Below are 27,981 nucleotides of genomic sequence, written 5' to 3' on the forward strand. Positions count from 1 at the left end.
CATTGATCTCCGACTGAGTCCATTCTGTGACACTCATGTAACTGAGGTAAAATACTTCTGAAAACAAACACTGGCTGTTAAGATTTCAATTATGTGTTAACAATAAATTTTTTACTTTATAAATAAGGTGTGTTTCACCTTAATTGTTAATAAGATTTTGAGCGTAACAAGCTTAGAGTACAGAAAGTAAACATCTGTCTCAAGAACATACATTTCCTAGGAAAATTAAGGTTTTTTTGACAGCCTTTGTGAAGGATAAGTGATAATTTGGCATACTCAGCATCTGGGAGGAATAATGCATTAGGTTGTTTACTAAAGGTAGGAGTGGAATCACAAAAGTGATACTGTTATATTCCTCTTTGCAAACCATAAAAAAATATATTTAAATCTGAACAAAGAATCACAGCTGTACATGTTTGGTTTGTAAAAATTCATGTATTTATTTGCTACTTTAAGACAAAAAAATTAAAGCTAACAATATTTCACACTACATGTTTCAATGTGTATCTAGAAAAAAAGAAAAATTTCTCATCAAATGTTTTTGATGGTATACATTTTTGAGGGAGAATTTGCAACTATATTGTCTATGTATGGTAGCCTTCATTGGGTAAGTACTTGATGCCCTTTTTTCCAAACATGGTTAATGGGGTATCTTATTTTAAAAATATAACATCACAACCTAATTCAGGTTGGAATCCAGATCTCAAGTCCAACCTAAGGCCCAAAGCAGGGTTAGATTTGGTTGCTCAGGGCTTTATGTAGATGGGCCTTAAAAATGTTGAAGGGCTGAGACTATTACTATTTTGGCTCTATTGCCTGACCCCATGAGTCCTGCCACACACCTTAGTAAAGAACCTGACACTGTCTTCTCAGTTAACCTCCCCATAGGAGGAGATAGCAGGCTGCTGCTAGGTACCTCTAAACCCTTCTCTTCAGGCTAACAAGCATGGTTCCCTCAGCCTCTGGCAGTGCTGCTTCCCTAGCCCCTGACTACCTTGGTCACTTCCTGCTAAACCTGCTTCTGCTAATCAATGTTTGTCTTGCACTGGTGTCTTAGGTTCAACAACCATGACAACCGGATGGCCCAAAACTTGCCACAGTATCCCAACATGGTCTAAGGGTTGCCTAATAAAGGGGGATAATAGTTTCCCCTGGCAGTGGCTACCCTCCTGTTAGTACAGCCCATGGTGTAACTATTCTTTGCTGCCAGGGCAGGTGCTAGGTTGTGCTTAGCTTGTTGTCCAGCCGTGCCTCACAGATGTTTTTGGCAGAGCTGTTACCTCACTGGTCCTTTCCCAGCCTGCACTGTTGCAGTAGTTTGTGTGTCCTGGGTGCCAGACTTTGCACCTGCCTTTGTCAAATTGTGTCAGGTTGCTGCTTCGCACATTTCCCCACCTGATGCTGCTGAACTGCAGCCCTGCTCTTGGGCCTGTCCACTAAGGTCTCCTGATTTGTTGTTACTGGCAAAGTTGATGATGGTGCACTCTGTCTCCTCCCTGGGATTCACAGATATTAAACAGGACCAGTCCCAGAGTAGACCCTGACAAATTACACACACTAGCAGGCTCTCGTTAGGATACTGACACTTCTCATTCAGGTAATAAACCATTCTGATATAAAATAGAACACTCGGAAAGTAGTTAAATCATAGTAATGGAGGCATTATGTAATAAACTCAAAAGAAAGTATTTAGATCTCCAAGGAGACATGACATGATGTCCAAGGCATGACAGGAACTTTTTTGACAAGTTTTAACAAGCCTTGTAAAAGATTTTTTTTATGCCTGAACAAATACTGAGACATCTGAAAGACTCTCGGTTGGAAAGAACATTTGGGCTTGTTTGGAACAAAATTTATATTTCTGTTCAGCCACCATGAGGACAACTTCAATAAGCTTACTGAGCAAGAGTCAGGATCTTAACTTACAGCTGTATGCTACATGTGTGAATAAGGCAGCTTTTCTGTAAGCAGAAAAAGGTTAATTCAGAATACAGTGCAAGTTGTATAATTAAACATTGGTTACTGTGCTAAGATATGAATAATTAAGTCTGAATTAAAATAATAAAGTTTTATGTCCTAAGCATCAAAGTGATGGCTGCAGAAAAAATCACGTGCATGTTCTTCAATAGAGAATAGATGTATAAAACATTATACACAAACTGATGAACCAATGACCTATTTCAGTACCAGAAATCCTCCCATGATTTCCTTCTCCACCTCTGACTATGTCACAGCTATTGCACAAAACCACTAGGACAAGGTTTGGACTCCAGCAAAGACAGCCGAAGAGAGAAGAACAATCATTTATTTTACTACATAATTTTGGCAATAGAAGTGCCCACTCTTGTTCTCTAAAGGCCATATGTTAGAAAGAGTGTGTGTGTGTGAGAGGAGTGCCTTTCCATCCACTTCCACCCCTTCTTTGCATATTGTCTGTGAAGTTCAGACATGTTTCTAAGCAGTCTTCAACAGTGGGATTATTTAGCAGTCCTCTGCAGAGTTTTTCTGAGCTGCTCAGTAGTGCCTGTAAAGAGGCTGAACTTCAGGCTCCCTCTTAACTGGCAGATAAATTATTTCTGCTTTTTATACATGGTAACTTTGGAGATAAGGGTTAATGATCTCTCTGAAAAATCTAGTCATTTGTTGCATATTTATTTCATACAATACCTTTTGTTTTCCCACAGATTTGTTTCAGGAACACTTAGATGTTGCCTACACATTCTCTGGATTTCCACCTTTCAGCAGTCTGGTGAAGCGTGAAGTTTAAATCAAGCAGCATGGCTTCTGATATTTAAATGGCTTTTGTTTGCCAATTTTTTTTTAAGGCTGTGGTGCTTTGGCAGACTGAGTTGTTGCCCTGGGAACATCCATAAAGCCCTGAATGTTTCACTCTTTCTGCTATCTAGAATAAATTTTTACTAGGTTCAGTTACAGAGGTTCATGTTGCTCAGTGTAAGATGTTTATGCTCATACTGAAATCTCTGTGCTAAGCCAGCGCCTTCCTACATAATTGTTAAAGCAATTTATTTTGTCAACTGGGCAGGTTTTGGGCTATATTCCCATTTTCACACAGTTGTTAAATACCACACATCCATTTGAATGTTTTCTTGTAGCTCTTGCAAATGTCTTGTAAAATCGTTGAAATTAATCAAGGTTTTAGAATGGAAAGCTAAATTTCATTAATCTTTTGGCATTAGCTCTGCTTTCTGTGAGATCACATTTTCACTGTGGCCTTTATAGCTCACAGCTGTTGTGATCTGTCAGCATCTCCAAAACCTTTAGCAGGAAAACCCATTCCTCCTGCGGTGAACATGAGAGTGAACACTCAGTAAGTGGTACAATTTTCTGTTTTGGTGAAAACACCATGTTCTGCTGTAGCTGTGAATCACTACATCATATTTATCAGAAGAAACTGCTGGATGTCATTTGGAAGATGTAATCTGTAGCAATAGGACAAGGGGTAATGGGTTTAAACGTAAATAGAGGAAGTTCAGGTTAGATATAAGGAAGAAGTTCTTTCCTGTGAGGGTGGTGAGGCACTGGAACAGGTTGCCCAAAGAAGCAGTAAATGCTCCATCCCTGGCAGTGCTCAAGACCAGGCCAGACAGAGCCTTGGGTGGCATGGTTTAGTGTGAGGTGTCCCTGCCCATGGCAGGGGGGTTGGAACTAGATGATCTTAAGGTCCTTTCCAACCCAAATCATTCTGTTACCTCACGATAGTCCAGGACTGAGAGTGGGAACTGGCTGGTGCAGGGTTCTGGGGAGGGGTGGTGAGCGGGCGAAGGGGTGGGGAGGAGAAAGCAGCCAAAATGGGGTTCCTGGGAATGGGAGGAAAATGAGTCAATCAGAGCAGTGATGCTGTAATGCTCTTTGCTACTTAACTTTCTAAATGAGATTTGCTTTTGACTCATAGAATCAACTAGGTTGAAAAAGACCTTTAAGAACATCAAGCCCAACCATTACCCCAGCGCTGCCAAGACCACCACTAAATTGTATCACTGAGGTTTTTGAACACTTCCAGGGAATGTGATTCCACCCCTTCCCTGGGCAGCCTGTTCCAATGCCTGACCACCCTCTCTCTGAAGAAAAACTTCCTAATATCCAATCTAAACCTCCCCTGGTGCAGCTTGAGGCCGTTACCTCTTGTCCTATCACTCGTAACTTCGGAGAAGGAACAACCCCCATCTCACTACAACCTCCTTTCAGGTAGTTGAATTTAATGTTGTTCCGGATTTTTATTCATTTTCTTTTCTCCCCTTCCAGTACTTCTTCGTAAAGCTTCTTCCCTTCGCGCCCCTCACTGAAAGCCAGAAAACCTGCAACTGTTGTCGTTTCTTTTAACCCTGGGAGGAAAAAACCCTCCCTTTCCCCCCTCCCGATCCTCCGGAGGGCGGCCGAGGCGGTGCTCCGCGGGAAGGCGGCGCTCAGCCGCCGTCCGGCCCCTGCTCGCACCGCCGGAGCTATGGTGGTGCCGCCGCTGCTGCGCGCCGTCATCATGGGGCCCCCGGGCTCCGGGAAAGGCACCGTGTCCGCTCGGATTATCAAACATTTCGGGATGAAGCACCTCTCCAGCGGTGACCTACTGAGGGACAACATGCAGAAGAGGACAGGTAGGGACGGGGATGGTACACAGTAAAAATTGGGGGGGGGGGGGTGGCGGGGACGATCCGGGGCGGGCGGACGCCCGCCCCGGATCGTCCCCGCCACCCCCCCCCCCCCCCTTTGGAACCGGCTCCCCGCAGCCTGTCAGGAAGCTCATCCATGACACGATCCCGCTCCCCCCTGGGGGGGACGACACACGACATGATCCTGCCCCCGCCCCGCTCTTTCCTGTCCCTTCTCGCCCCCCCAACCGGGCAGCCCCTGGAGGCTTCTTGAAGGGGGTTTTGCTACTCCCCAGTCCTACGTCTTTGTGTTCCCCCTGCAAAGTCGGGCGTCTTCCTGGAGGCCAGAGGCCACCGGAGTTGGCCTCAGGGCTTTAGTCAAGGATCGTTTAAAAGCTGCCACTTGGCATCCTCTGTGTAAGCGTGAACGAACGGGGTGTACCTGGGGTTTGTCCCGTTTACCGTGTTCTGCAACACCTACTTATTTCATCTTGGTGCTTTTTGTAAGCACCGAGTGGGGTTTGTTTAGTGTAAAAAGAGGGGTTATTTTAGGTGTTTCTGATAGTTTTCCAGCTGAAACATCTTTAAAGGGAAAAATTCTCCTATTTTTAACAGGTGGGGCAAGAGGATTTCTGGGCCGTGTGACTTTTTAAATGACAGAGGTACCTAGAATTGCCAGCTATTCCAAAAGCTGAAGGCCTTGCCCCAAACTGTCAGGTGTAACTGTAGTGATGCTTTCCAAAAACAAGGGGCAGAATTTCTCAGACTGCTTACCTTGTGCTTTTAATATTATTACTACCTCACAACAAGTTCATACCATGCTTAGATTTCAGCATGGTCTGTGTTTGCCTGCAGTTGCTTGAATTAGGTAATGATGTGCATTACACTTAACTGTGTTATATAGTCCTAGCCTGACATCTGGCTCTGTTGAGATGCCACAACCCCTCTCTCTGGTGGATTTTTGCAATGATGAAAGGTTCCTTCCAGACCTCCACATATGCTTTTCTTCATGGTGGGTTTGAAATCCTTGTAAGAACCATTTCAGATTGCATGTGATGAAGTGACAGTATTGTTACTTCCAGTACTTTGTAGCTGCAGGGGACTGTATTCACTTGTAAGTATCACTGCAATATTATGGTTAGGTAACTGGCAAACTTCTTGGGTTTGGAAGCTTGTAAGCATGTTTGAATGTGAAGAATTATCTGTATTATGAAATCAACTGTGATGTGATTTCCATATCTCTTTTCACATGAGTTCTGTTTGTTCTGTAAGAACAATGAATTTGGCTCAGTTGACTGACTTTACTACAGTTGATATCTACAAGTTAAACATTTGCTAGAAGCACCACCTGTGCAGGCATATCTGATCACATTAACGCTTTTTCTGTGTGCTGGGTTGTGCAACCTAAGTTTTTATTTACAGAGAGTCACAAAAGCAAAATAGTAGCTGTTAGAAACTTCCAGCGTGCGTGAGACCTCATGAGAAAGGAAGGTGTTACAGAAGATGAAGGAAATACGTTATTTACTAAATACTTCAGGTTTTGTGCTCTTTCATTACATCTTGGAAGCAAGATTAAAGAATGAAGCAGAAGGCTGTGTGAGAAGAGGAAATTGCAAGTGGAAGTACCCCATTGCTTGATTTGAGGAGGGAGCTAGGAAGTAGTGGAAAGAAAAGTGATTTGGCAAAACCAACCCTAGGTGGGTTCGACAGATGAAAGAATGTGAAGGAGAACCAAGATGTGAAATGAAAGTGTAGCAGACATGTTAAAACCCCAAACGTGAGGAGGGAAGCCAGTGGAGGGTGTAAGAAATTTTAAGTTTGTTCTGAATTGGCTAGTGTAGAACTTGGAAGAATCTGCTACAGTTTTTCATTCACAAACCAACCCAGATGAAGCTCTGTTTTAATTTTACTGAGAATTATTCATTGCAGAAATGGTCTCTGAAGGACTGAGATGAATACTGATGTCTCAGAAGAAAGCAGTACACTGAAGGAGGGAGAAGGACTGAGAGGCAACTCAGAAAGCTCTGACAAGTTTAGTCAAGGCAAAGAGTTTGTAAGTTTTGATTGTCATTGAAAAGTCCTGCAATTCCCAGTTCTTTGAAAACTGTGTTTGTAGGTTAGGCACTTAAAACACTTGGAAAAGTAAATATAATCAACAATAGCTATACAGAGCCGTTTTTGGCGCTTGCTGTCTTGTGAAAATGGACTTTGTCTATTGAAGAGGCCTGTTAAACGTGTGAGTGTCCTTAGCAATTTGCAGTTATTACTATGTTCTGCTGCTTTGGAGAGTGGAGAGTCTGTGACCACCTCTCTAGTACTAAGCAACCTTTTGTCTGAACATGGGGAGAGCTTGTATGCTATAATTTGCTTAGGACATGCCAATCTTTTGCAAAACTGTAAAACATAGATACTTGTTATCACCTAGGCAGGGAAGAAACCTGTGTTGCTTTTAATGCCAAAGACTGCCACGCCTGTAGCTGTTTCAGACCTAAGCTGAGAAGAAATTAGAACAAAATAAAAACAATAAAATCTCACAGATTCCAAGCCCCGACAACAGGAAGAGGAAAAAAGAAAAAGAAAAAAAAAAAGGCAGTTGTGATATGCACACTTCTTGTCCTAACATATAACTGTTTGTGCCTATTTTTTTCTCCTGCAATAGTGACTTTCTGAACAAACTGAGGTTTGTAGAGAGAAGCAGCATGTTTCCAGCTCTGTTGGTCTAATAATAGGACTTTACAGCTTGCTATACTCCAAACCTCTCTGGGCCCAAAAGCTCATCTGTCTTTCCAGAGTATGTTAGTTTCATTATCAGCCTTGCCTTCTGCATATTCTTAGATGATTGTGGCTACACCAGTCCTGCTGTGTAAATCAGGAACAGGTCCGTGCATTGAGGTACACACTGAACTATCTAGATGTAATCCACCTAGCCTCTACTTTTGCAGGGTACATAGTTCAAAGTGCACTAGAATAAGGAACAACGAAGACTTGCTGATCTCAAAGATGGGAGGTAGGAAAAAGAATAGACACTTCATATGCAGGCAGACTGTCTCCTCCTTTCCCGTTTGTGATGTGCTGGAAGACTCCAGCATCTGATTATTTTACACATTGTGTGGCCTATTTGAAGTCTGATCGAGGGTGCATAGAACCTAATTCTAAATGGTCTTCAGGGTTTTCAAAGCCTGACTGTAGATGTGAACACCCAATGGGGGGAATGCCTTTTTTTTTTTTTCAGCACCCACCGTACTGTTTGCATTATTTGAGGGCAGCTAGTGCTTTTCACTTGGCTCGTCTGAAGAAGGGCCTCTGTGATATTGAACATTGCAGTAGTGCATCAAGTGATGGGACTGGCATTCTTCATTGCTTTCTGCTGAAAGTGGTTATATTTTGTGTTGACATGTCAGTCCACCCCATTTTCTCTTCTGTTTAGTTTTCTGTAACTAGATCTGAATTGGCTGCAAGTAAAGGCTTCCACAGATCCACAGTAAAACCAGCCTAGCTGCTATTCTGGGTGACTTATGTAATTGGGTAATTGTTTTATAAATGAAGGCTACATGGACCTTTTGCCTATGATACAACCCAGACAAATGACTTTCTTCCTGACTGTACCTGTAATTTAGATGATGCTACTGCCTGTCTTGTGGAAGCATGGTGTGATATCCGGAACTGTGATGCGTGGATGGCATTTTAGCAAACCAGTGGGCTAAATGACTCGTATTAAAGGTTATTCAGCTCCATAGGAAAATCCTAGTGTCTGCATGCTCCCATAAATAGTTTACAACATCTATAAACATCTTCTTGTAACTCTAGTATCACAAAAATACGTATCTGGCAAGCATGTTCCACTGCATACTGCTCTCTTAAATACCAAAGGTGTTCCTCTTCATAGTGAAGTCACAAGTTAGTAACTAGCTATTAAACTGAGAAAATACTTTTCTTGACAGGAAATGCAAGGGCTGATATCTTAACAAATGTATCCTTCACATTTTTTCTTTTGAAGAATCTTTTTACTTAATGACATCTCCCAGTTTTGTTTTGGAACCTAGTATTTCAAATACTTACCTGTAAAATTGTACGGAGGGTGTGGGGGTAGAGGTGTGCTGAATGCCCTGCTGACATCTGTGGAACTACAGACTGATCAAGTTAATCTGATAGATATTTGCATGATCAGACCCCAACGGATCGTCTGTTACTGAATTTCAGTACTGTCTGTCTTGTTTACAGCTTTACTGTTCTGCGCCATCCTGATCAAAACAAATTTTTTTGCAGGCTTGTGGGCTCTTTTGTGCTTGCTGGAGGTCAGAGATAGTGTAATGTGACTTCTCTTGCTTTCACAGAAGTTGGAATCCTTGCCAAGTCCTACATTGATCAGGGGCAGCTTATTCCAGATGACATCATGACACAACTAATGCTGAATGAGCTAAAAGGTCTAGATCAGTACAACTGGCTGTTGGATGGTAAGTTAGCATGTTGGATATCATTATATATGGAGAGAAAATCTGCACTGGAAAGCTTGAACTGCCTTGGTCGCTGGTGGTTGGCTACACTCCAGTAGCCATCCCTGAGTAACTGCAGAGTATTTCTTGCCTGCTTATAATGAAAACTTCAGCAGCCAGTCTGCCACAGTTTCTTTGGCTGTAAAATGCTTTGGGTGCATCACGCCTTCAGAGTGTTCCAGGGATGTTTGATTCATGTTGAAATGGGTAGTTGAACACTCCAGTAAAATTTCAAAACTGGCAGTTCTGGTAATCCTTATGCTTTATTTCTCCTTTGAAATATGCATTGAAAAGTTTCTTTTTTTAAAGCCTTTTCTTGTTAAAGTCCTTAGGGAATGGAACACTTCGGGGGTATGGGACTGAGGAATTATTTAAACAGAAAGGTAGGTAGGTATGTGGTGCAGCAACAAGATAGGTATGGAAAGCAAGTACTGCAGCAGTGCAGTGTATAATAAATCACTAACAAAAACACTGCTTAACTGCTGTAAAAGGTCTCTTTCATTTGCTCTTTGATTCTTTTCTCTAGGGTGAGTTGTTCTGCAGTTGTGCAGCATAAGTGTATTGCTTCAGCATTCACAGCAGAGGCAAAATGCATTTGCTGCCATCTGCATGAACCGAATGGAGATGGCTGGGTACTTTTGTTATCCCAGCCCATGGGAGAACAGTTGTGTACGCAGCACAAAGATAGTGTCTAGGCTGGATATGTGTGGGTTTGGATTGTAGTCACAACCTGTCTCAGTAGATAAAACTAAGAAGATACTGGTGTTGCTTTTTATTTAGTGGGAAGTGTAAAGTCCACCATACTCTCTGGCCCTTGGTGCTTTAACTGTAATTCCTTCTAGTACAGTGATCTGTTCTGGTGGTTTTAGTCACAGTTGTGTTCCCCCTTATTGAAGACAAAGGCTTAATTCTCACAGTGAACATCACAATGAAACCTAGTCAGTAAAAGAGCGAGCTGCAGATGGTTTTTTTCTTCAGTTCCAGGTCTTGTGTATGTACAGTTTCAGCCTTGTGGGTCTGGATACTTCTACAGAATAGCTGGGCACACTGGCAACTCTTTAACAGGGCAACTCTTTAACAGGATGGGGTGCAGACTGTAATTCTGCTGCATGTTAGTGTGCCGCCGCCTTTAAACTTTTGGAGCACAAATTTAGTTTGTATCAGGATTTCTAATGAGACTCGGTGAATTATACTAGGAATAGCTCTGGCATAATCAGCTCTGTAGGAACAATGCTGTTCTGTTGTAATACGTTAACCAGAAAGTCGTTAGTTTGGTAACTGCAGCTCAGAACAAACAGCTGAGGTCAGCTAAGTCCAACTAGAGTTGCTGAGCTGCTTGTATGCTCACTTAGCCAAATACCCATTTCCACTGTCTGTGATAAATTGGTGACTTCTAGAGTCATAGCAGATATAGCAGGCTGAGGCGCATGTGTGTGGGTATGATCTGCTTAGACTGATGTACTGTATAATTAGGGCATTTTTCTCTGCGTTGCTGGATTATCCATATTTCATCACATTTTGTAGATCTTTTTTTTTTTTCTCTTCTGTATTGAGAAAACATTGAGTGCAGGAAACTAGTTGAGTTTCAGTTAAATGCTTTTGTACAGGCACTTTAATTTTTTAAGAAAGTTTCTCGTTACTAAGTCCCAAAGCAAACTCCTTTTCCAGCTGGGTAACTAGGATGTGTGGTGGCTGACTAGCTTGTCAGCAGTAAGAAAGAACAGCAGTGCTGGCGTCCTGGCTCTCCCTCTGCTCTTAACATTTAGAAAGCACTTCCATGAAATAATGTGAACGTGAGAGAAATAGAATGAGGGCAGCTGATGACTGTGATGCAAACCAGGTGCATGAGACTTAATGCACAAGCAAGAGCTTGGTCTGAGTTAGTCAACGCTTTGCTGTTGTGATGTGTTAGACAAGACACAGTAGCCTTAAGACTTTTCTTTTTTCTTTCTTTTCCTGTTCTAAAGCTAGCTCTTGGCTGGTTCCTTACTCAGGTGATGGCCTCATCAACCAGAGTTATACAGAGGAGTGTTTCTTAAGTTGTACCTATCAGTACTTGCCTTTATGGAGAGGTTTACTTCTGTTGTATACTGAAAATTACAAGCTACTGAAGAACATGAGACTGTGAAAGATCTCTGTGGGCAGAGGTATTATTCCAGTGAATCCAAGGTGCAATAACATGTTTTGCAGTAGCTTTGACCACTGAAGTTCTTGTGGTCAATTTTTCATTTAAATTCTCTTTTTAGACCTTGTTTTTCTCATTCTCTGTTTCCCCTGCCATCCTTTGTTAAGTTCTGCTTGATTTCTCTAACAGTAGTATGTGCCTTTGAAGGCATGCTGCTGGAGCCATAGAGTTCATGGGGCAAAATGCAGTGTCTTTTTAGTGAAGAGGCAGATTCCTGTTCAGCCTGAGTGTTCTCATAGTCATCAGCCCTGAGGATAGTTCGATACCCTAGGCTTTACAGAACTCTTTCTATAGTAACTCTTTTATGTAAAATCAATTATTAACTGCCTCTGGTAGATACATTGGGCTTACTGTGACTAATAAAATAGGTTTGTAGTGGTCACCACCTTAAGCCAGACTTACACAGCTGTAGAATTAAGAATTGTTACAAATGTTTCTAGATTGTTTCAGATCTCTGAGTGAATTGGCTGTAGCTTTTATTGTTCAAAATGCATATACAATGCTTTTATTCAATAGAGTGGTATGTAGTGCATATATCTTTTTGTGCTAATTTGTTACACTTTTGAAAAGATATTAACTGAAATGAGGAAATGGAAGCTTGGAGGAACTTACCAAGGTGAAGTGCCACGACACACTGGAAAATCTGATGTCTCCTCAACCTTTGCAGTATGACAATGCTTTTTTTTATGTCTGACAATTATTTTCTCTAATGACTGAATCCAGGTAATTCTTGCTATAACTCTGCCTTTGGATTTTTATGGAGCTGTTTCCTTTAAAAAGGTTACCCCAGAACGGTTGCTCAGGCAGAAGCCCTGGACAAAGAATGTCAAATAGACACTGTGATTAACCTAGATGTGCCATTTGAGACCATAAAATGTCGGCTCACAGCACGCTGGATCCACCCTGCCAGTGGCAGAGTCTATAATCTGGAATTCAGTCCTCCCAAAGTGCAGGTAAGCAATACACGTCAGTGTTGGCACTAAATAAATGTTGCATTGCATTTGGTAATTGCAGTAAACTATCATTTGCATGTGTTGCTGCAAAACACAGTAGCTCAGAAGAGAAAGGTACATTTAATCTCTTAGGAGACAGAACCCTTCTGGTAACAATCTGTCTCCGTGGGAATGTTAGTGACCTGGTAGGAGCTCAAGCTTAGGTAAAATGTGTTTGCCTCTTGCTGAGCAGAACACAACAGTGTTTTCTAAAGTCCCTGTTAAAGCTGTTCACTGATCTGGAATACTGGCATAGGAGTTGGGTATGTTTTTAGCCTGTTCTGCAAGTCTGCAGCCTGTACAGTCCAAAATGCAGTTTCTTTTTCCTTCTTCCAGAGTACTCACTCATTTTATCTCGGAAGCACAGTGAATCACCAGTCAGAGCAATCCACTTAATGCTTTCCCTGTGTTTATATTTAACCAGGCCAGGTATTTTCAGGAGAGCCGTTGTTGTATTGCAAAATTTGATGTAGAAACGTGCCAGTCAGGGAATCTTCTCAACAGGTCAAAGGGGTTATAGCCTGAGATATCCTAAGGAGGTATAGTAGAGTTGAAGATAATGATTGTACCTTGTTACCTTAAGATTTCTCAGGAGCTTGAAGTAGCCTTAGTGCAACTTGGCTTAAGTTGTATTTCATCCTTAACTCTAAATAACTTACCTCTTGTGACATCACATTTCACGTGGAAACTCTATTAAATTACACCAGAAGCTTAGCAGGCCCTGTAGTTTTCGGATTTCAGTGTTTTCAGTGGATTTCAGAAAAAGAGGTCAGCTGAAATAGCTGGTAAGCGCTGGAAGTGAGCAACTGGAAACACTGCAACGCAGAATTATTAGACCTACCAAAGAGTGGGCTTCAGCTTTGCTATTAGGAACACTCCACTCTACCCCACACTAATTAGCATATCAGAACATAGTAAATTGCACTATGTATTACCTAATAGACCTGCAAAATATTTACTTACTCAACAGAACTGAAAGAATATGGCTTTAGAGTTAATGCATGGCTGAAGGCTCAGTATTTGATAGGTACAATTCAGGCACTAGTATGCTAGAAATGACCACTGACTGTTTTAAATGATTGTGTTATGTAAACAAGGTAGGTTTGACCATGTAAATCCATCTCTAATAAGATAAAGATGCTTTGAAACAGAATTTATTCACACCTTCATTAACAGAGAAGCTGAGTGAACGTTGACAGTTACTGATTTTCTGGAACTGACTACAAGAATGCAAGAAGGAAAGGAAAACATCCTTGCGGTCTAATTTGCTTTGTACTTGCAAGATCACTCAAGTTTCCATTCCAAATACCAGATTAAGCTTGTCTTTAGGGAAAATTAAAATTATTGAAGATCTGTTTCATATGTAAGGAGGAACAAGAGTCCCTTATGTCTGTGGCAAATCATATTCTGTCCTTAGATGCACAATGATTCAGTGCATCTAAGGAGGAGACAAATTTTCTGCCACTAGCTACTTCTTCATAGGGTATGCCAGTGGTCAGTAATTTCTTCAATCATTGCTGGTTTCAAGGCTTAAAAGCTCTGTAATCACTTAAAACACTTAAGTAAATTGGAGGTGAAAAGGGCAGTAAAGTAGGACCTGTCAAAATTTACGTCATTAGGTCCCTACCTCTGTTTACTGAATCCTAGAAAAACTTCAGCTTGCTTTTATGCCATTTTTTTGTACAACTCTTGATGTTGCTCTTGTATTTGCAACTTAAAGAGTCATTCACTCATTTCCCATTTCAGTATTGTCAAACAAAGGTCCAACTGGTCTCTTGATTGCTTCCTGTTATGCAGGACTGTGCTACCAACAATGTGTTTTTCCCTCATATATGAAGGTTTTGTCTCCATATTTGCCATATTCAGTGAATGTTCTAGAGACAAATTAGTTGAGTTAGTATGACCTGATGTTCATTGCTAATACTGAGAAAATACTGTTAACTAATGGACTGTTTTACTAGGAAGTCAACATTTTATATTCCAGATTAAGATATGGGCAGCAGTCTTTCTGTTTATAAGCAGAAATCTACACCTTAACTAACTGGAAACTTACCACAATTTAAATAGAAAGCTACACAAAACATACTTAGTAACAAATACACACCAGTGTTTGTTTTAAACCATGATTAGGGCATTGATGATATTACTGGAGAGCCACTTGTTCAGCGTGATGATGATAATCCAGAGACGGTTACAAAGAGGCTGCAGGCTTACGATGCACAAACAAAACCTGTTCTAGAATATTATCGGTAAGTAGTAAAATCTGTTCTTCCACGTGCTAAAAATTTCTTCCATAATAGCATAGTGAGGAACAGATCTCTTCAATTACAAAGATAATGCAACAGTGAACGTGGTATGAGTAGCAGTGAATCTTTCATCAACTCAAGAAGAAAACAACCCACCAAAATGAGTGTGTTTTCCACTGTTGCATGAAGCCTTTTCAGGAGCCTGCTTACCAAAAGAGCCTTTCACAGCAGCCATATTTACAAACAGCATTATTCAATACAGTATAGTATTGTTCTGGCAACGTAGCTCTGGATAGTAAGGTAACAAATACAAATTTTGTTTGTTTTTTTTTTTTTTTTTTTTTGGTTTTAACAGCATTTTCTCCTCTGGATTCATAAGTAGAAGCCCCCCTAACAAGGGCAAGGGGTCAAGAAATGTTACACAAACAGAAAAAACTGTTAATGAGGATTTTAAAATGGCTGTTCAAAGAACAGGACTGTGATGGGCAGAGTTAGTATGACTCTTTGTGAATAAGCAGCTATTTGAGAATACTCCCATTTACACATTGAACAAATTAGTGGTTCTTTTAAGAGCCAAAATTACACATAAATTTTCTCTTAATGTAAAGCTGCAAATACCACATTGCTACCATATAGATAATAGTAGGTTACCATGTAGAGCTCTGCAGTCTCTTCGTGCCTAGACAAATAAATTGGACTCTGACAACATCCTAAAGTAACTGTCCTTTCTCTGTCTCCGTATTCACCACCTTTCATTATGCTCTATGAAAACTGTTGAGCAGAAGACTAGAAGCTCCATCTTTGGAGCGGTTAAGTTTTAAACAAGATTTTCTGGATTGACAAGTATTTTCCTGACTTTAGTAGCTTTCTGAAGTAAGAATGGCTCAAAGCACCACAGTAAGACATAGGCCTAAGCTATTATTGAAAATAACACAGTTTACAGATGAAACTAAGTTCTAGAACTAATTCATAATTTGATTGTGCCTGGTTCTTTTGCTTGTTCTGATGCAACTTCTTTGATCCTTGAGGTGTAACTTTACAATACTTGGGTCAGTCACTGTGGTTTGAATGACTGTTATGTAGCATGTGCTGTATGACTCCATTGCTTCTTTTTATTTTTACCCTTCATAGTTTGTTATGAAGGACTCTGTGGACAGCTGTCAGTTTTATGAACTGATGTGGCCAATGGCTCACTGTTTGAAGAACAGAGTAATGCCTGTATTCCCAATGTTATGGCTGTTATTGGTGTTAAATCACATGCATATTCACACACTCCTGCCAGGGCAATCTTAAAATGAGGTGGAAGTCTTGGAAAAAATAAGCAATTTGATTTATGTAATGTTTTCTTCTTTTTCTTCCTTAGGGAAAAAAGGTTACTGAAATCCTTCTCTGGAACAGAAACCAATAAGATCTGGCCACATATCTATGCTTTCCTCCAAACCAAGTTGCCAGATGTAAACCAGAAAGATGCCGCCACTACCAGGTGAAAATAGGTCTAACTTCTGCTCATCTGTCATAGTTCACACTTGATTACATGAGATTTAGTAGTCAAGGATTTCTCTTAAGTAGCCTACCAGACTGATCAGTAATTAAAGTCCAATGTTGTCCTTAACTTACATTATGATAAAACTTTGTTGTGTGTGGTTCTCACTTTAATGCTGTATTTTTTACGTTAAATATACCTAATTTTTTAATATAGTACTTCAACAAAAGCAGCTACTCTTGTCTTTTATTCAGAAAATATTTATGTTTGCAAATACTGACTGGTGAAGGAAACACATTTCAGAATACAGCTTAATTACAAAGCACATTTATTGATTTACTCACTCATGAAATGTAGGGTGAATCAATGGTAAGGTCATGAAAGCACGTTTCTGAATATGTGATTAGTTTGGGCCAGCCAGAAACCATGACCACTATTCTGCAAAAAGCCATTTCAGACCAGAACTGGCATACATATATAGATTGTTCTCATGGAAGACAGTCACCTTCTTCCAGCTTTGCTTGCACATATGTTCTTTGCTGGATGATTTGCCTTATTGCTATATTTCTCCCCTCAGTGCAGCTATTGGGCATGAAAAGTGGAGTTTCACTGATGTGCTACACATTTGGTAATGTCTCTGTGCAGCCGCCCAAGACATTATTTGTAAGAAGACAGCAAATACTGAATAGATTAAGAGTAATCTGGTAAACCTGGAGCTAGATGATCCTGACTAGTGAATTTGTCTTTTCTACTATCTTCAGAAAAAAACCTGCTCAAACATGCAGGTGCCAGAATTTCCAGTGGTCAGATTAACTTTATCATATTATTGTAGCAACTTTCATTGCAGCAATTGCACTGGTTTTCATGGTTTCATATTAAGAATTCACGTCTCTTGTCTTTATTTATTCACAAGGTAACTGGAATTACAAAACTCCACAGGCCACATTTTTTAATAGTCCAGGTAACGAAGATATTGCTGTTTTTCAGTGAACTCTCCTAGCCCTTTTTTTTATGCTCACCAGATTGAGTTTCAAGAAGAGTCAGCAAAACCTGAGAAACAAACAACTCTGCCTAGGCGATGTCTGAAGTAGCTGTGTATTACTCATGCAGGTCCCAGTCTCTTTTTGCAGTGATTGTTTGGAGACAACTACAAAGCTGTGGTGCTGACATACCCTGGACTGACTACATTTGCAAATCTAGTTTTAGCGTTACCAACATTGAGAACATTTGAGTCTAAAAAAGGTGGTCATTGTAGAATTTATAAATTCTAACTGTTACTATAAGTGCACAAACTGGCTGCAGCTATCACTGCAAGCTGTTTTCCTTATATTTTAGAGAAAGTTTGCCAAAAGACTAACCACTTGTACTTTCATCTTCATAAATGTCTATATGGAGGCTGTAGACTAAGTGAGTTTAAGATATCACTTCCGTAGGAAAGTCATAGAAAACAGTAGCTACCACATTACAAGGAGAAACCCTCATACACTGCTTACCTCTATTTATGCATTTTGATTTAAATAAAAAGCAGCTATGCTTGGTTTTTTGCCAGACTACATAACTTTCAGTTAGATGGAAGGAGAAGGCGGTGGGGTAACCTCCTTATGCTTTGACACTTATTTCCAGACCATCCAATTTTACCCCCTTAGAAACTTTAAAAATAACTTCCAGTCTATCACAGGTTGCTGGATCAGTATGGCTTTACTGCTAATGGCAGCAATTGCAAGTCGCTGTGCTACACTGCCCTTACACATGACATTCAGTTAAAAACAACCTGAAGTTACTATTAGTTTCTCTTAATAATTAACTAATTATTAAGTAGGAGGCGATGCTTACTTACTCGCTCTGGAGTATCTGTCGAATTTAAAAAATTTACTACTGAAGCTGGTTATCTCTAATTTGCATTTGGGACAGAGCTGCTGCCTGCTCCTTTATCCTCTGTCTGCAAGGGAGCTGCTAGAGAGCACAAGGCACATGAGAAACTACTTCTTACTTTTGCCACTGCTTTTGTATGAATACTCACTCCAGTATGTACTGCAGACTTAGACTTTTCCTTATCTTTTCTGTAGCCAAAGCTGAAAATCACTGATCTCAGTGCACCTTTTCCCTGAATTACAGGTAGACTGTGTTCACCAAACTATTGAAATCTAGACACCTTCCAGATCTTACATATAATCACAACAATACCATAAAGGACCGAGAGTGTGTGCTGATACCATTATTTGAGATACAAGGTGTCTTCCACTGAAGTCTTTCAACTGCAGTATGTTTTTATAGACAGAACTGTTGTAATTGCAGAAAGTTAGAAAAGCAAAGTAGAATTTTGGATTGCAGAGGTTCTGTGGAAGGCCTTGTCTAGAAATAGTGGTTTTATCATTAAAAAGATTTCTTAATAATTTTCCACTTTAATAGTTTTGAGCTGGCAATGTCAGAAACCCACTTTAGTAGGATATGAAATGATCTTTCACACCCCGCATGACACCTTACCCTATATGAACTGTGACAAAGCTTTTTGTATAAACTAAAGTTTTAGCCTAATTCTAGTAACTCAAGTTTTGTCGATCCCCTCCATCAAATACTTCTCATCATAATGAGACTTGATGTAAAAAACCTGAAGTTAGCACTTACAGACATGCGTTGCTTACATTTTAAGACAAAACGAAGTTACATTTAATAAAAGCACAAGGTAACATTTAAATCCCCTTAGTGGAGGTAGAAGGCCAGTGTTTTAATCTAATCCATTCAGATCTGAAATACTGATACCAGATATTGATTTATTGCTATTACTGATAACCAAATTTGAGAGCTTATAACGTCAGCAAGGTAGCATGAATACAGTTCTGATCTCCAATATTCATAGAGTAAAACATGTCCACATCTGTAGTAAGACAATAGCAGATTCTACCAAGAATCTACTGCTTCTTGTAAACATTGTATTTGTGCAGATTTTTTTTTTTTCATACTTCAATTTCTAAATTCATAAAGGCAAGGTTAGTAGCAGAAAATGCATCCGGTTTCACATTCGGCAATATTCAGCAATATACTCTTCAAGGACAACCAAAAACCTAGCAGCACGTTTTCAAACAATATTACAAGTTTTTGTGAATTACCCACCCTTCAAAACTCCATCCCCCCTAAAACCAAACTAAACAACAACAAAAATCTGACACCAAAAATAAAGTGCAGTACCCAGAAAAATAAATGTCAAGAAAATAGCCATGTTTGTTTCTTTGGGGGGAAAGTAAGAAAAAAAGGGGTGGGGGGAAGAGTACTTGGCCTCAGTCTTATGATTACTATACTGTGTCCATCATTTTGGATTCTTCTTCATCTCTTTGTATCACAGAGTTTAAACTACAGACATCTGTGTCTATGGAACCTTGTAGATCACTTGTGTTCTGCAACAGATGAAAATTGACAGTTTAATTATCTGTAACTGTATATAGGAAGGGAAATTTTAGCTGAAGTTTGACTTTTTGTGTTGTCCACAATAAGATGAGACAAATTTGCAATAGTAAGGAAATAAGCTCTGCAAGATTCATCAACCAATATTATCTTACTGTGTCAAGAATTCTTTAAATTTGCTTGCATAGCTTGTATTTGGTCTCAGTATTTCTTGCATTTGACTGCACATTTACTTAAAATTCAGCTGTTGGATCTTACTTGAGAGGTACTGTAATCAAATTATTTCAAATAAGCAGGCTGATTGTGACTGCTTCCCTAATAACTAATTTTTGACAATCTTGTAAGTTGCTTCTTGACTCCCATCATGTGGCCAATGGCAGTACTGTAACAGAAGACCTAAGTATCCTCAGTTTTCTTTCATCACACAGAAAACTTTCCTTAGGCTTGGCTTCCCTGAATGATCTCATGAACAGGATTAGTCACTTTACACTCAAAGCTCATTTCACTGCTTGTGGTAAAGACTGTGAATACAATTCTAGCATCTGATCAGTTTTATGATGCAATGTTTATTTTAAGCAAGAAAATGTAACGGCACTGCACTAACACTCTTCTGACCTTATGCTGATGCTTTCTGAATTCAGCAAGTAAAAAGAAAGCACATAGATGCCTTGCATACTGATAACACTGAACATTATATCCTGAACACTAGCAATTCTAGAATAATCCTCTTTATATTTCAGCTTTATATTACAGCTTCTCAAGGCAGGACCTAGTCCTACCTTAATTAATTTCCAGAAATAATAAACCTACCTGTGGAAAAGATGTCAGCTGTCCTACCAGACCAGGATTGACACTGAGATCATGTACTAACATAGTTTGAAAGCCATGTGATTGTGACCATATTCTCACTCTTGTCTTGAATGCCTCAAGTTCATTTTTAAAAGCCTCAAAATAGCCTTCTCCTGTCTGCAAAGAGAAAAATTAAATATTTGCACTTCAGCCAGATTTACTTTTGAGTTGTAAGCATTCACGGTGCTGAATAAAACCATGCAGTAATGCATGTTATACCCTTTGGGGAATAACAACTGTGAACAATTTAAGAATAATGTTAGTCAACTTAAGTTTCAGGTAGATTTCTTTTTAGGACAATCTGGAGTATTTATATGTAGGAGCAAAGTAACTGACTTATCAAGAGACGTTCTAATAAACCTAACTTTAGCCTTTATTCCATCTCAGAAACCAGTATCCTTTAGAAGTAAAGGTGCTTGTTGCAGCACTCTGGTCAAAAGTAAAGCATAAGTTGGCTCGCACTTTTAAGTGAACTCCTTTAGGTAATACTGAGACCCATCAGTCTTGGATAACCAAATACAGTCTACAGCGAATCAGTTTCAGACTTACTGCATTTCTCTTGCATAGCTCTGGATTGCTCTATTTCAGTAATGAGAAAGGAACACTAATTTGGGCCCCACTGTGAAATGCATATAAATGAGAAATTGTGACAATATATAGGTATGCTGTGAAAACATCGGTGTAATTAGTCCTTAAACTGGTCTGCATTTGCTTTTGTTATTTAGCTATTACTTGTCCCCCTGCTGTGTCTTGCTTTCCCTCTGCGATAAGCAAAATACACTATAAACTTTCAATGTCAGAATTTGAATTACACGAAAATATTCTGCCTAGGAAAGAATTGCTAACAAAACACTTTCTCATAAACCTAAGTCAGTCAATAAAATATTTAGCTTTTTATGGTTAGGAAGAAACCTTCTCTAAACCACTGGTCCCTTGTACAGCATCAGGATTTTCTTCCATCTTTACCCAAGTTGACTTACTTTGGCATTTTGGAAAAAGAGACGAAAACAACCTCTTGGATCCACATTACAGCTTCTGGCAATTTCTATAATAAATTGCATTACAACTGCTTGGTGTGCTACTTGCTCCATCAGAGCCCTTTTCTGGAGGTGGGGGGGGAGAAAAGAAAAAGTTACGATTTAAAGGCATTCCCTGTGATTATATTTCTAAAATTCAGCACAATTTTCTTTGCTCCTAAACAGATGATAACTGATGCTCACAAAAGCAAGGGGCCTTATAATGTGACAAAGTACTGAAGTCAAGAGAGGGTGGGAAGAACAGTTAAACAGATAATCAAGTTGGTCAACTTTTCTATAATGCATGTGGGGTGGGAAACAATTTAAGCATCTTTTTCATACCTGTTCAGCTTCTAGATGAAAACACCACAACATAAGATACCTAGATGTTTCTTCACATACAAGATATGGGTGATCAGACAAAAATCTTTGACTATCATCCCATCTGCTCAGCATACCTAATAAGAGGAACATAGTTAAAATACTCTAAATGGATTACTGATTTAATACATCAAGGAAGTTACTTGCATTGACACCCCAGTATCTTTAATACCATTGCAATTTACTGACCTCAGAATGACAGCATGCAGCTAAATTTGGGGGGTTTATTTATATATCTAACCAACACTTAAAGAGCATTACAAGAAGGTGTAATCAGACCTAGAAGACACTAACATCAGATTTTAACAATCACACTTTCCTATATTTTAATGCATCTCTAGCATTGTTATTTTTAATCATTTCTCATGCCCACTAACAAAGTGGTGTAGTATCTATTAATTACATCAAATAGTTAAAAAGTTTAGGGATATTTACAGTCAGTGATTCTAGCAAACACAAATCTTCTAAACACTTGCAAATAAGAACACAGAAGTGTGTAATCTTTCAAAAATTAAAGTGCTTCTAACACATTATTTACTAGTGTCTTAGGAAATCTGATCTCAAAAAGCAAAGCCACAACAGTATTGCCAAGTTAACTGGAAGATTGGATTGTGACAGCATGTAAATAGCTGACGTTAAAACCAATACTCAAATGACTTCTTAAAATTGTCCTTCATGACAATCACTGACAGCCATTACTGGCAACAGGTACCAGATGTACAGCTTTACCAGTCTATCAGTGTATAATTATAACTGGGCTAAAGATAATTCAGTGGTAATGACCTAAGCTAATCTTAATTCTAGCAAACAAATGCCTAAAGAGAAAGCAATGGCTAATATTTCTTTTGGCTGTTTTCAAGAAAGCTATTTCGCTAAAGTTCTTTATTACTTTGAAGCCAGAGCAGGACCTAGAAACAGGGTTCATGCAGTATGGCTACTGAAGTCCACCCTGACCCTTGGCAGCAACTAGCACAGAACAAGTGACTCGAAAGAGCATTAATGCACTGCCTTTTTATACAATGGACTTACGTATTCTGAATTAAAATAACGTTACTTTAAATTTAGGAGGCAAGAAAAAAAAATATGACCTTCTGCAGTAAATTTGCTTCTGTAAAAACTTAATCTGAATTTAGGCAACAAAGTAATTGTGCCCAACTCTTAGCTAGGAAGTCCGCGTAAAGCCTCTTTTTTTTCCTCCTAAAAAACACAGCAGGGGAGAAGTCTTTTACTTCTGCTATATTACACTTGGCAGTTAAGGTATTTGACAGAATCATAGAATCACAGAATGGTTTGGGTTGGAAAGGACCTTAAGATCATCAAGTTCCAACCTCCCTGCCATGGGCAGGGACACCTTACATGAGACCATGTTGCCCAAGGCTCTGTCCTACCTGGCCTTGAACAGTGCCAGGGATTGAGCATTACCACTTCTCTGGGCAAGCCATTCCAGTGCCTCACCACCCTCACAGTAAAGAACTTCCTTATATCTCCTATATATACTTCCTTATATCTTCCTTATGTCTCCTATCTTCCTATAGAGTCCCTCCCCAGCATCATTATAGGCCCCCTTCAGATACTGGAAGGCTGCTATGAGGTCTCCACGCAGCCTTCTCTTCTCCAGGCTGAACAGCCCCAACTTTCTCAGCCTGTCTTCATACGGGAGGTGCTCCAGTCCCCTGATCATCCTCGTGGCCCTTCTCTGGACTTGCTCCAACACCTCCATGTCCTTCTTATGCTGAGGACACCAGAACTGCACACAGTACTGCAGGTGGGGTCTCACAACAGCAGAGTAGAGGGGCAGGATCACCTCCTTCGACCTGCTGGTCATGCTCCTTTTGATGCAGCCCAGGATACGGTTGGCTTTCTGGACTGCAAGCGCACATTGTTGGGTCATGTTGAGCTTCCTATCAACCAACACCCCCAAGTCCTTCTCCACATGGCTGCTTTGAATCACTTCTCCACGCAACCTGTAGCTGCACCTGGGATTGCCCTGACCCAGGTGCAGGACTTGACACTTTGCATTGTTGAACTTCATGAGGTTGGCACTGGCCCACCTCTCAAGCGTGTCAAGATCCTAATCACTGCTGTTTGCATATTCTTGACAGTGTTGTGTCTTGACTTGCAAGGCTTGCTAAGGCTAACACGACTAGAAACCATAGAATCATAGAATCACAGAATAGTTAGGGTTAGAAAGGACCTTAAGATCATCTAGTTCCAACCCCCCTGCCATGGGCAGGGACACCTCACACTAAACCATGCCACCCAAGGCCTCATCCAACCTGGCCCTTCTTTGAAACAGTTTAAGGTCCTCAGAAGCCAAATAGCTTAGTAAAAATGAGTTTGTACAAAAAAATTGAATTTTTCCAGCTCAGTCCTGTTCTTGATGGTTCTGGAATTCCAAATATGGCTACACTACACCACACTCTGAAACCAGCCTGTAGCTAAGAATGGAAAACACTTCAGAGAACCGTGAAAATTTCAGATTACTTTTTAAGATAAGTTTTGTGCTTAACTGGGTTGAACAATTATGACAGAACTAAAGTAACACGTAGTGGATAATTAAATATAATTTTAAGAAATGCACAATTCCATGCACACATACCCTTAGTAGACATTTACAAACATTTCCTTTTCCATCATTAGCCTTGTAGCTTCATAGCTTTCAGAAAAAAACTTACTAAAAAGAGACAGCTATGAACTAGCCCATGCACTGTTATAAATGACATAGTTTTATGAATGTCCCTGCCTCTTCCCTCTGAACAGCAGAAAAAGTTGCTAGAACTTCAGTTTTCAGGGTTGAAGCTCATTTGAGTATTAATTCTTTTTTAAGTTTTTACTGGTTACAGGAAGTAACAAGCTTCTAACAAACGGTTTACACCTTATTTTGCTTTGAAATTATTATATGTCCTGATAAAATAAAGCTAAACAGTCTGTTAGCCAGATCTTTCATTTGTTAGAGTTCATTCTGTACAATAAATAGTAGTAAACCTACACAAAATTATGCAGAAGTTTGAATTGCAAACTGCTGGAAAAAGCACACTCACCAAAGTGTCTGATCTTTTGTTCGTGTTTTTGCATAAGTGTTTCAGACACATCTTCATCTTCTGTTTTTCTTTTTTGATTAATAAAACTCTGAGGAAGAGAAAAATTGTACTATCACAGGAACTACAGACACACCTTTTTGTGATATATAGAAGTATTATCTTACTATTTAAAGGGCTATGCTCTAATTTTAGAATCATGTCATACTTGAGAAGGTTTTCTTTTAAAGAGTGCATTACCTAATAAAAGAGTGTAAAAGTCTCATTATAATCTAGAGAACTCTCAGAAACATTTGTCCTTAGACAGGAACATCCTGATCTGTCAACAATGAGAATCAAGTACATTGCAGCCTGGATACAGCTGAATCAGTGAAATTAGGAGATACACTAGCTGTTCAAATTAAATTGTGAAATCAAAGCCAAGATTCTACTTAAAAAAAAAAGATTGTGCTAGATAATCTGTATTACAGTAATTATTATTAGAAGCAAACAGTTTCTCACTTTAAGCATTTGGCACAATAGAGAAGCACACTGTGAAGAAACAATTATTCAGTGCATTTAGGAACGTTTGCATTACACAGAATCATAGAGTGGTATAGGTTGGAAGGGACATTTAAAGATCATGCAGTTCCACCCCTCCCAGCCATTGGCAGGGGCATCTTTGACTAGAACAAGTTACTCAAAGCCCCATCCAACCTGATGTCTCTTGCTTCCAGGAATGAAGCATCCACAACTTCTCTCAGCAACCTGTTTCAGTGTCTCATCACCCTCTTCCATAAAAAAATTCTTCCTTATATCCAACCTAAACCTAGCCTCTCATCTTAAAAACATTGCCCCTTGTCCTATCACTACAGGCCGTCATAAAAAAATAATCTCTTCATCTTTTTTATAAGCTCCCTTTATGTATAGAAAAGCCACAATAAGGTAAATAAGGCCTTCTTTAGCCGCCTCTTCTCCAGGCTGAACAACCCCAACTCTCTCAGCCTTTCTTCACAGGAGACATGTTCTATCCCTCTGACCATTTTTACAGCCCTCCTCTGGACCTGCTCCAACAGGTCCATGTATTTCTTATTGGGGATGCCAGAGCTGGATGCCGTAGTCCAGGTGAGGTCTCACAAGAGCAGTTGAGGGAGAAAATCACCTCCCTCAACCAGCTAGCCACGCTGCTTTTGATGCAGCCCAGAGTATAGCTGGCTTTTCTGAGCTGCAAGTGCACACTGCCAGCTCATATGTAATACCTAGGTGACCCACACAAGTTCTGATCTACGCTTTTGATAGAGAAATGTCATCTGGATTTGTAATATGAGTGGAGCTTGCAGCTTGCTGTCTTTCATGAGGCAGCCCACACTGTGGTTTTGTGCTGTGCTGGACACAGAAAACATTCAACACTAATAATAACTAGAAAGAAAAAAAAAGGATAACACTTGTTTTCATGCATGCTGATATGGGTCATACCTTATTAAATACCTCCTTACTAACAAGATCTGTGTTCCATAGATTCTGTTTTTCCCTCTGGTTTAGTGCTTCTTCTTTTCTTCTCCACTCTTCCTCTCTCCATCTCAATTCTGCAGCTTCAGTCTTTGCTTGAGCACACTCCTGATCCCAGGATTCTGAATTATGCAGTACTAAGCTACCAAGTTTTTGCTGGGCTTCTGCTAGGTTCCAAGTGCATTCTACAGAGTGCTTCACAAACTCTTTTTCTTTTTGGCAGGCCAATTCGATCCCTTGGCTGTATGTCTGTGAGGAAAATCAGACATGCTATTTATGGAGGGAAAATTGACAGTGTATAGTTGGTATAGGAGCAGACAGGCCTAAATCCCAAAGATAACACACCTGGAAGGCACTTTAGATATACAGCACAGGATATTCACAGGAGCAATGAAGCAAGGTATTTTACAGCTAGATGGTTTTTATGAAAAGGCTTCTAATGCAAGCTGTCTTAACTTTGTTTAGTGCATTTGCAAAATCATGGATCATGTGCTGCTATCAGTAATAGTCTCCACACTGTAAAAATACTTTTGACACAGCTGAAACTCCACTGGCTGTCTTTGGGCTGCAATGCTAGAGAATACTGCAAGTGCAAGAATACTGTGCATATACACTTCTGAGAAGAAAGTATCAGTTTTGCAATGTCAGATCACACCAGTAAAGTAACTGCTGCTGCCTGTATTCCAATAAGGATTAGTACACAGCAGGTGGCCAACATCTTCCCTTCAACTGACAATAAAAGTGGAATTTAAGTTATCAAGTGGCTGAGGCCCAGCATGACCATATGCTCCTTTTGGTCAAATCTACTGAGGAGGTCACTGCTCATAGCTGGGGGAGAGAAGTGAGCTCTTAAGCAACAGTGCCTCTGTTACTTTCTGTGTTCAGGGAATTCACACTTGCTAACTTAATTATCCTCTTACATGGCATATTCTGTGCCTTCCCACCAAGAGTGGAGAAAAAACAACCATATGCATTAGTTCCTCAGCCTTCCTGTGCTGCATTATGAAATCTGTGTTGCTGATAACCTCTGGCAGGGAGACATGAAGGACGACACAAGTTGTGAAAGCTTATTTAAAGGAAACTTTAATGTAGGTACATCAAACCTCTTAAGCCAACTTTGTCTGGGAACTGCAAGACTCTTAATAACAAAGTGAAAATGTCACTGTTTGGAAAACTAACGTAATGGCAGCTTCTTGCAAGAACACGCAGGAATTCTGACAGCGTATTCATAAAACGCCAACTTGCTCTAGCCAACAGAGAAACGCACCGCCCATAGATCTGCTTTTTAGACACCGGGATGCTGGGTGAGCTTCAGCCCAGCTCGTTCCACATCACTTGTCAGAGATGGGACTGTTACACGAGGGTCGGCATGCGCCGGACCCAGCCGCGGCTCAGCGCACCTGCCGCTCCTGGCGTGCTCCGGGACAGCGCAACGGCCCCACGGGGGTGCGGACACTTCCGCACACCCCCACCCCTACACGCACCGGGCTCCGCGGTCATCCCCTCCGAGCAGCGGAATCGGGCTGCGGTCTGGGGCAGCCGGGGGGCACGCAGCAAGCCCGCGGCCGGGGCTGGGGGAGCGACGCCCCCGGGGGCGGGAAGCGGCGCGAGGTGCCGGGGCAGCAGGGGTTGGGGGGCACGGATGTACCTGCACTTCCGGCAGGCGCTGGCAGGAGGCGGGAGCCAGCCCCCGCTCCTTGTCCTCCTCCGACGGCGGGCCGCCGTCCCGGCAGCGCGGCAACCACACCGCCATCCCCGCCGCTCGCCGTCCCGTGCCTCCTCCAACGCTCACACACCTCACCGGAAA

At 40.5% G+C, this 27,981-nt stretch overlaps 2 protein-coding genes across 4 annotated transcripts; one reads left to right on the forward strand and one right to left on the reverse strand.

The window, feature by feature from the left end:
* Positions 1-4,462: 4,462 nt before the first annotated feature.
* Positions 4,463-16,124, forward strand: AK3 (adenylate kinase 3; the record flags this gene model as incomplete). Its single annotated transcript, XM_080637653.1, has 5 exons — positions 4,463-4,610; positions 8,939-9,058; positions 12,063-12,235; positions 14,405-14,523; positions 15,884-16,124. 5 exons carry the CDS (start codon positions 4,463-4,465, stop codon positions 16,005-16,007), a joined length of 684 nt encoding a protein of 227 aa, XP_080493779.1. The 3' UTR covers positions 16,008-16,124.
* On the reverse strand, positions 4,465-27,959 carry CDC37L1 (cell division cycle 37 like 1, HSP90 cochaperone). Of its 3 annotated transcripts, none has more exons than XM_080637652.1 (7): positions 27,823-27,959; positions 26,142-26,423; positions 24,690-24,798; positions 21,610-21,725; positions 21,232-21,354; positions 20,213-20,368; positions 4,465-4,582 (listed from the first exon to the last, which is right to left on the reverse strand). In XM_080637652.1, exons 1-7 carry the CDS (start codon positions 27,925-27,927, stop codon positions 4,580-4,582), a joined length of 894 nt encoding a protein of 297 aa, XP_080493778.1. In that variant the 5' UTR covers positions 27,928-27,959; the 3' UTR covers positions 4,465-4,579. The 3 variants fall into 3 exon arrangements, with proteins under 3 accessions (XP_080493778.1, XP_080493777.1, XP_080493776.1); XM_080637651.1 differs by lacking the exon at positions 4,465-4,582 and adding an exon at positions 16,411-19,395 and having other exon boundaries at positions 24,690-24,777; XM_080637650.1 differs by lacking the exon at positions 4,465-4,582 and adding an exon at positions 16,411-19,395.
* Positions 27,960-27,981: the final 22 nt, after the last annotated feature.

The sequence above is a fragment of the Psittacula echo genome, assembly GCF_963264785.1.
Source record: "Psittacula echo genome assembly, chromosome: Z".
In the NCBI taxonomy this organism is placed as follows: domain Eukaryota; kingdom Metazoa; phylum Chordata; class Aves; order Psittaciformes; family Psittacidae; genus Psittacula; species Psittacula echo.